This window comes from Ictidomys tridecemlineatus, chromosome 3 (assembly GCF_052094955.1).
Source record: "Ictidomys tridecemlineatus isolate mIctTri1 chromosome 3, mIctTri1.hap1, whole genome shotgun sequence".
Classification (NCBI taxonomy): Eukaryota; Metazoa; Chordata; class Mammalia; order Rodentia; family Sciuridae; genus Ictidomys; species Ictidomys tridecemlineatus.
This window is the reverse complement of record NC_135479.1, coordinates 20,913,117-20,923,195: the sequence shown is the minus strand read 5'-3', so window position 1 is coordinate 20,923,195 and position 10,079 is coordinate 20,913,117. Positions and strand designations below refer to the sequence as shown.

Here is a 10,079-nt window from a genome sequence, read left to right as displayed (position 1 = left end):
AGCCTTCAGAATCCCTATCTAAACAAAAGCATTCCTCATCCAAGATAAGAGCCAGAGAAAAACCAAGCTGTTCAGCCTCAGTCAGATTCTTGCTTGAAACAAAGATTAAGATGGATTGGAACAAATTTCGATCATCTTCTACCCTTTCAGGTTGATTCCAAACAAAATTAACCCAGTTCTTCCCAAGCATTCCCCCTTTAAATGCCCAATAGTAATAAATATGGCAAAGCATTCATATACATAATATATAAAACTAACAGCTCAGTAAGACCAAAATCAAATCCACAAATAGGTGAACAGATGAAGAAATGAGATGTAAAAGCCACCGGTGAAATTATGACTATGACATACAAAAAGGAAGACTTCTCCATATTGCTTACATTTTTTTAAAAAAAATTAGTATGTGAACAAAATTGTATAGAGAGAACATTCTACGACTGGCTCATTGGTGCATTAAGTGGCCTGTTCTCTCCACTCTTCTTGCATCCCTGCTCTTTCCTGGTCTTTCAGTTCAGCAAGGTAAATTCCTTTTTTGAAGGTTTGGGATACCTTTTTGGTTTTGGATATTTTAAAAATATGCTTCTTATAGTTATTGTTATCAGAGAGATAACAAGATTTGTCACGGCTCTTGGCTAAAGCTTTACAAAACCAGATTTTTATAAGGTAGCACACAAAGGGGATCAGGAGAAGTTTCAGGAGTTTGACTAAAGTTTGGGCAAAGAATCAAATTTACCTTTTGAATAATAAAAAAAAATATTGGATTCCATGGCCACTAGAGATAGTCTGAATTTAGTTGAATGTCATTAAAAAGTGTATGTGCCCCAAATTCTCCCCCCTGATCCTCTACCCATGTTGATTGTCTGAATAATAGGTTAATTTTGTTACCTTGAAAATTATCTTCCCTTTCCAGGGCCCCTTGTGTTCACAATGTGTTTTTGGCTTCTTTGTGGTTGAGGAATTTCCCCAGTTTAACATCTAATGAACTACACTCATCTTGTGCATCCTTATATGAGATTATGTGTACAATGTGTGCTTCAAACACCCTGAGATTCAAAGGAAATTGTATACTTTACTGAGTTTTTCCCATCTGTTCCCATACACTAAGGCAAGAGGCCAAATTTAAGATAGTGGGCTAGGATTATGGATCCCATTCAGGGCTTCCCTAGACCATAAGAGAGGAGTCTTTCTAAAGAGCAACCCTCTGATTTTGTTTGCAAGAGCTTTTGGGCCACTGATAAATCACCACCTTCACATTTTTCTGCAGATTCAGGGGATGTAGCCAAAAAGCTTCTGATAATGTGGGTTACAAGAGGAAATCTATTTCCCAGCTTCTAGGACCATTTTTATAAAATAAACCCATTGATTCAAGAAAACTGATGAGACCAACATGAGCAACACCCAATGTCATGCACCCAGAGATGTGCAAATTCCACATGCCATAGGCGGGGTTCATCTTATGAGGCCAGACACAGGAACTTTGACTTGATGACAGTTGAAATGAAACCAGGTCAGGTGAGAGAGCATACAGTCAATGACCAGAGTTTCAGGCTGGCTCCTGGAACAAGGGAAGAGAGTTCCTTTTGTTCAGGCAAAAGGGCTTTTTGCAAGGGGGTCTAAGGGTTAGGAATGTTAATTAGCTTTCTGTACATTTCAAAGGGGTGTTTTCTTTTCCCATGGGGCTGCTTTACCTCTAAAGAAGGAAAGGTCAAACTGTGACCCTGAAGTCAAATGTTGGTTTTTGCCTTTCTGCTGCATTCTGTCTAAACACCTGTTTATGATAAGGGCATTGAGTTGCTGCAGCTGTTCAGAGAACCCACAGGTGGGAAATGGAAGAGAACACAACTCACGGTGAGTTAGAAGTTAAGAGCCCTGGGAAGGTGCCATCAGAGGGCTCCTCAACAGGTTTTATCCTTTATGTTCCTGTATGTTGTCCTGGGAGAGCCGTGGCAAGAGCATCCGGCCCTTCTGATGCACCTGGTCTCTGAAGCTGATCAGATATTAAAGAGGGTGGGTACCAGCTTTGAATTCCTAGCCCATTATGAGTTCAGGTGGGAGACTAAAGAAAAATGAGTTATGGCTTAGGAGTACATTCGCCCTTTGTCCCTGTGGTGGTCCCTGGCTGTCTCATTTACACGTATATTTTTTGGTCCATTTGCATGTCTCAGGATGTCAGCTTCCATTCTGTTTTCCCAATGTAGAGCCACTGAGACAACTCCTTACTGGGCTTGAGCTTCAAAGCTGGCCTTCATGAGGCTGCCTCAATCACAGGTTCTTCTGCCTCTTAACCTTCTCTACCCAAGCCCACAATGCCGATCCCACGTCGGGGATTTCCAGAATAAAACAACTAATGCAGAGTTTTTGCTCTTCAAGAATACAATTTCAGAGAAGTCTGATGTGTTCCCCTCGTTGTTAAGTAGCTACTAAAACCATCAGGGAAAAGGGGGCAGGCAAAATTTCATTCTAAAAGACACTATTAGGAAAGGTGACTTACATTGCTTTAATTCCTTTATTTATTTATTTATTTTAGTTTTCGGCGGACACAACATCTTTGTTTGTATGTGGTGCTGAGGATCAAACCCAGGCCGCACGCATGCCAGGCGAGCGCGCTACTGCTTGAGCCACATCCCCAGCCCCAAAAGTGAACATTTCTAAGGACAAACCCATTTACAAACACTTAGACTCTCTTAATAAATTCGCACCATTGTATGCCGTGCATTTTATGTCCCACAGTAGAGACAATAAGTAAATCAAACACTGATATTAAGGAATCCCAGAGAACGAGACACACTCAAAATGTTGAGACAAGTAATTTTCCAAGTTTCTGGAGGCCATACACCTGTAAGCTTGATCTTGTGTCAGGGAAAAAGATCCTAGAATAGATGGTTCAAATGATAATTTGCAGATGCCTAGGAAAAAAATAATAAAACATAGAACTGATTAGACCACGCCACATCAAATAATTTAGCTTTTTATTTTTGCTAAATTTGTTGATAAATGAAATTCAGTAGAAAGTGAATCTGGACTTCAACATGGCAATTGAATAGGATCCTCATAATATCTTATGAAAAGAAGGTAATCTCTGGATTGAATTCCGTGCCAATTCTATTCCGTGCCAATTCTATTCCGTGACAATTCTACAAGAGCACTTGACCTCAAATTCAAACTGAAACCCTGGATAGTAAATGAACCAAATGGGCATTTAGGCAGACAGTTGGGGCAAATTGACTCTACAGACTTTTCTGGAGGGGCTCAGATCATCTGAAATTTGCTAGAAGGAGACACTACAGTTAACGTGGACTCAAATTTTAGGGTCTTATGTTTACTGGCTAAGCCACATCTATATTTCCAACCCAAAGAAACAGTAAGACAGCAAATGTTTGTCATCTCAGTTACTAATTTGGGGGGTAATTTTGCAGCAGTAGATAGCTAATACAATGAAATACATCAATGTATCAAAATACATTGTTCTTAAAAGCAATAATCATTAAATTAAAAAGTAAATTGCATAATTTCACATTGTATATGTAAATTCTTATATTTGCAAGCCCTGATACTAGATATTACTTAGAGACTTTATAAATATTATAGGTGGCCTCTTTTTATATAAACTAACAGTGACTAGCAGGGTATACAAATCATAATAGAAGTTGTATCTAAGAAGAAGAGAAATGAGACAGAGAAGGGTACAAAATGGACTTCAAATTAATGATATTTTATTTCAATTATATTTTTTAAAAACCCAAAACAGATGTAAGTAAGAAAATGTGGATTCTGGGTGGTAGGTGTTTTAAAAAACATCTTATGTTTTTAAAATTGCTCCCTTACTCGGACAGATGTGTAAACAAGGACTTAATTATAAGCATGTTCAGGCTTGGCAGAATGCTGTTTATAACAGGAGATTCAGATATTTTATGGGCAAGTTCTAGCAAACCTAAAAGGAACAAATAAATGCTATGTTATTTGAACTGTTGCCAAGCGTGGGAAAGATATACATCTTCCCAACCCACATTTTATATTTGACAGGTTTAGAACCTATAGTTTATGTGCCAGCAGATGGTCCCTGAAAAATATTTGCCAGTTAACTGAGAAATCTGAGTTGAGACAATAAAAAAAATATATAGACTTAGATAGGTTCAGAAACTATTGCAAAGTGAAATCTGAAACCCTAGTTTTGACAAGAATTCTTGGAAGAGGGAATTATTTGAGGAGATACAACAGAAGGAACATGATTGAAACTTTTGGACAGTATTGAGGGAAGACGTATCACACTTTCCAGATCCTTGCTCCTTCTCCAGCACAACTGAGACCCCTGGGGAAGACGTGGGAGAGAGAATTTGGACAGGTTATCATCAAAAGGCTATTTCTGCAAGCCATTCCATCTATAGTAGTTCCTCTATGATATCAAAGTCTCTTCTCTCTTTCTGCCTTTCCTTAATTTTCACTTTGGGCCTCAGTTGCAAATAATTGATTCACATTCCTAATGATATGGGACATTATCATCTTTCGTCCCTGAAAGATTCTTTTCTCATTTATTTTTTATGTTCTCATGTACCATTTAGTTTCTTTGCTTCCCCTGCCTCATTCTTTTTTTTTTAAAGGAGAGAGACAGAGAGAGAGGGAGAGAGAGAAAGAGAGAGAGAGAGAATTTTAATATTTATTTTTTAGTTATTGGCGGACACAACATCTTTGTTTGTATGTGGTGCTGAGGATCGAACTCGGGGCCGCACACATGCCAGGCGAGCGTGCTACCGCTTGAGCCACATCCCTAGCCCTCCCCTGCCTCATTCTAATACATAGTGTTTAATGCATTTAATTTAATTTAATTTAAAATGTTCGTATAGTACCCATTTATTGATTGGGTTTTTTGGTTATTGGTGTTAAATTTTTTGAGTTCTTTATACATCCTAGAGAGATTCGTGCTCTACCTGATGTGCATGTGGCAAAAATTTGCCCCCAAAATGTAGGCTCTCTCTGCGCCTCATTGATTGTTTCTTTTACTGAGAAGAAGCTGTTTTAGTTTAAAACCATCCCATTTAGTGAATCAATTTTATTTCTTGTGCTGTAGAAGTATTGTTAAGGAAGTTGGGGCCTAATCTGACATGATGGAGATTTGGGCCTACTTTTTCCTCTATTAAGTGCAAGGTCTCTGGTCTAATTCCTAGGTCCTTGATCCACTTTGAGTTGAGTTTTGTGTAGGGTGAGAGATAGGGGTTTAGTTCATTTCACTGCATATAGATTTCCAGTTTTCCCAGCACCATTTGCTGAAGAGGCTATCTTTTCTCCAAGGTATGTTTTTGGCACCCTTATCTAGTATGAGATAACTGTATTTATGTGGGTTTGTCTCTGTGTCCTCTTTTCAGTACCATTGGTCAACATGTCTATGATTGTTTGCATAAAAGGTATAAACAACAGTTTGGCCTCAGTGAATAGCAACATGCCACACATCTCATTCCATTTTTGTCATTAAGCAGAGTGTTGTTATGATCCTCAATGTGTCCACGCATACAGAATCTGTTGCTTCTAATTCTACATGACATTATAGAGTGAATCACTACATATGGCCTTCCTGTTCTCCCCATGGTAGACCCCTTTAAAGTCCATGTCACCACAGAAATGCCATAGTGAGCATCCTCTATGTGTTTCCCCTATGGGCCTGTGTAAGAACTTCAGAGGAATATATGCTCAGGACCAGGATTTCTAGATCAAGTAGTATGCATTTATATAATTTACATAAATTGATCCAGATTTTTTTTAAAAATTGTCAAACAAGCCAATAAATCATCAGCAGTCAGAAGGATTCCTATAAAGTCACACGCTCAACACTTAGTACTACATAACACAGGATCTATGCCCTATGAGCCAAATGCCACCTGTCACATGTTTTTGTAAATAAGTTTATATTGGAACTCAGCCACACTCATTTGTTTACAAGTTTCTTATTGATACTTTCATGACACAATAGCAAAATTCAGTAATTGGGGTAGAGACCATGTGCACCACTAAGCTTAAAATATGTATTATCTGTGCCTTTAGAGAAAAACATGCTAAGCTCTGATATTCTTTTTCTTTTTCTTTTTTTTTGCTAGTAATTTACCTATAAGATAGTATCTAATTATTTTTTAATTTGGATTTCTCCAAAAGATACTACTTTTGAGCATCATTTCATGGGATTTTTAGTTTAAGGGTTCATTTTCTGTGACATTCCATTCATATATCAAGGTACTTTTCATTTTCTATCAGTTCCAGAGATGTGAGAGGCTTTAGCCTTAATCCATTAGAGAATAACTAGAAGTTCATGGAAAATATAAAAGAGTCCTGAGTACAATTAATCTAACTCCTTCTTTTTTCATAGATTAGGACCGTGATCTTGCAAAAGGTCATATGGTGAGTAAATGTCCAGGGTGGGACTCAACCTTCTCCTTTGAAACTTGGCCCAGGGTTCTTTCCTCACCACCACCTTGAACTTCTCCTGTGGGATGCATTTCCATATTAAGAATACCTATACTTGGACTCTCAGTGAGATCATGCTGTGAAGTTCTAAATAGAGGTAGACATGACTCCTGCATCCTTTGATCAGTGTTTTTTCAGTAGCACATTAGTTTAACCCAGCAGGCACCTAGCTCTCCAGCAAGTCCCATTCTCCCTACAAAGAAATTGCCCTAAATTGTGTGGAGAAAGAGTAAATATGGAGGACTGATATTGACCAAATTATCATGTGCATATACTAACACATAATTTAAAAATCCCACTATTATGTATAATTATAATGCATCAATTAAAAATATGGTTTAAAAAGATAAATTGCTGAACCTTAAAAAGAAAAAGAAAAAAGAGCTGTGTAGATCATTGCCGCAGTCTGGCTGGGCACAAAATCATGAGCCACTCACACCTTGCAGATTCAAACAGCAACTCTTTATTCTTGAACTGTCACCAGCACTCTACACACACGTTCTGCAGAAATGAACCACCTCCACTGGGCTCTGTATCCCAAAAATACTCTCTGAATCCCGGGAGAACTCAACGGGAACTCAAGGAGCGGGCATGCCTGAGGCAGAAGGATACTCCCTATTCCCAGCAGGATACACCCGAAACCTGGATCCACCCTGGTCCTTGAGCAAGGTCACCTTTCATGCAAAGTCCACAATGGAGAGTCCTTCCTCTAAGCAACATTGGGTAGGCTGACAAAGAAATTGCCATGCGTCATTCCTACTTGGCAATGGCTCTCAGTGGCTCTCAGCAGATCATGGTCCTCATCTATCTTAATCTTGATTGGCATTTCCATAGGATGCTTTGACTTGAATGCTAATGGTTAATGCACTGATTATTTTTTGCTGTTTTGCAAATAAATTTTCCAACTACTGATGGGGCAGTTGGATGAGCCCTATGTCTCATGCAAATGATCAAATAAATAATTTGTTTTAATTAGGCCCATAACACTTTATCAAATAAGGTTCATTTTATGTCTTTCAGCAAAACAGAAGTAGTGCCATATGTGTAGATAGTTCCAATGGCTCATGCTTCTTGGATACTTGTTTCTGAATCCTGTTCACAGAAGCCAGAATATACATACAGACCAATACAAGAACTAAAACTGCTAACTGAGAATTGATCAATAATAGAATGGAGATTCCAGAAATAAATCTAAAATATATCCTTATATTAAATATTCCTATAGTCAGCTGATTTTAGACAAGAGTTCTCAGATCATGTACTAATGTTTTCTGTAAAGGGCGCTAGAATAACTAGGTGGGCACATACAAAAGAAACCTGATTTGTTACAGTGGAGGATCGTGGCCTTTCAGTTTCAGACTTAAATCAATGTATTTCACAGACCGAGAGCCCCTTGATTAATGGAGAGGCCAGATCCCTTTGAGGAAGCACCTTATACCAGTGCAAGCACATACTATAAATTTTCCTCTAAAATTTCCCCCCAAATGCAACTATTTTTAAAAAATATTTAGGTTCAATAACTACATACAAAACATATAAAACATGTTCTAAATTTTCCTTCAACTAATTATTTTTAAAACAGACTCTTAAAATTTCAAAATCATAACCAATAAACCAACAAAAAAAATCTAGTGTTTTAAATTTTGTTTAAATTGGTCATTAAGTAAATTGATCATTAAAACCAGTGTTAAGTGAATTAACCCTAAACTAGTCTCCATGTTTATTTTAATCTATGGATTCCCTGGACCATTTCTGTCTTTGGTTTCCCAAGTATACTCATTATGGGGCATCTGAGGCCACTCAATTCAAAAGAGCTCTTGGTGGTGAAAAGACTAAAAGCAGGTGAACTACTTGTCCTTTTTCCCTTTCAGTTTGAGCATCTATAATTCCTGACACCTGTTACCCATGCAGACCAATGCAAACCCTCTGACTTGAAGGACTCAAGGTCAATGTATCCAAATGAACCTGAAAGAAATCTAGGTAGTGGCATGAGGAAAGGAATGGAAGCACTATATGAGTCTTATTCATTGCACTTAACCACTCACATTTTTATTACCAGTTGGCAGCAAAGGAGTCTTCTGAAAGGTTGAGAAGCTTCAAAACCAGGACAACTGGACAGAAAGCTTTGCTGACATGAAATGAATTGACAACATCAGGAAATGCAAGCTATAGAGTGGACCATGCTTGCTGAAAAGTTATCCTCAGTTAGGAAGGATCTCTCAACGGCTATCAAGTTCTCTCCTGAGTACCTAGAGAGAATATGGAAGGTGGACTTTAAAGACAGAGAGCAGGTAATATTTGTGCTGCACAGGAGGTATGCACCCATAGGATGGCTATGTATATATAGACAGTAGCACAACCTCAGAGGAGGTGTGGAAAGTACTCCATCAATGATGTCTTGCTTTACAGAAGCTGGATTCACAGCTGGGTGGGCCAGAAGTTGCCAAGCAGGAACTTACTTTGCACAGACCTGAGGAAGTTGGCTAGAAGCAACTGGAGCCATCACTGGATGATTTTCCTAAACCTGTCACACAGCAAGGTGGCTGGCAGGAAGGGGATTTGCAGCCACTTTGTTTGCAGGAAGTGGATCCACCACAAGTCTGTTGGCCAGAAAGCATGGTGCCACAGGAACCTGGTTTGCAAGAGTTCTTTATAGAACATGGGAATTGGCAGTGAGCCACTGGCTGGCAGATGAAAGATACAGAAGGAGCTGGATGGCAGTGAAGTGGCTGACAAGGGGAGGGCACACAGCAAGAAGGACTGCAAGAACTGAACACACAAGTCAATGGCTGATAGGAAACAGGCAGGCAGGGAACTGATTGGCAAGGCTTGCAAATGTAGCAGATGGGTTGGTAATAAGTAGAATTGCAGGGCTGGACTTCACCACCAATGAGTTGGCCTGAATCTCCTTGGTAGCAAGGGGATTGGCATGAACTAGACTCACAGATGACTGGTGGGCAAGATGTTTCAGCACAGGGAGTTACTTCAGAGCAGGATGGCTGGCAGGAGCTTGTATCACAGCAGACTGATTGGCCACAAGGTACCTGGCATGATCCAGATGTGCTGACAGGTTCGTGGCAGGAGCTTTGTTGACAGGGGCTGACATCACAGCATTTTATCTGACAACCAGTGGATTCCAAGCAGGATGTCTGACATGATGAGACTGGACAAGCAGACTGACCAGTGCCAGATTCACAGCAGCCTATGCGGGAGCAGATGGGTTGGCAAACAAAACCCACACAAGAAGTTTCCGGAAAGCAGGTAGATTGACAAGAAACGGGTTCTGTGCTCCTTGGAGCACTGCTGAATGGCTGACGGTTTTCTTGACATGTAACCAGTTGCCATGTTCTGCTCTGGCAGGAACTGGGCAAACAGATAGCATTTCTGAAGCTGCGATTCTTTGGGCATATGGCAGTGGTCGGCACAGCTGGAATGGCTGTGCTGTTTCCAGGACTACAGCCGTCTGTCATGGTATTGATGCCAACCTTGCTGGGAAGTTGGAAACTCAGTGTATCTGAGTTCAGAGGACATCTAATCCAGAGGGGTTTTTATAGTCCTTCACCAGGGGCGTGGGTACCAAGGCATCTTTCCTTGTTATTGTTCTTATTCATTTGCAGGCAAACATCTGA

The 10,079-nt window shown here is 39.6% G+C and overlaps 1 protein-coding gene across 1 annotated transcript; it reads right to left on the bottom strand.

Moving 5' to 3' along the window:
• Window positions 1-8,933: 8,933 nt before the first annotated feature.
• Krtap29-1 (keratin associated like protein 29-1) lies at window positions 8,934-9,920 on the bottom strand. Its single transcript, XM_005321979.2, has one exon. It carries the CDS (start codon window positions 9,918-9,920, stop codon window positions 8,934-8,936), a length of 987 nt encoding a protein of 328 aa, XP_005322036.2.
• Between the last annotated feature and the right edge of the window lie 159 nt (window positions 9,921-10,079).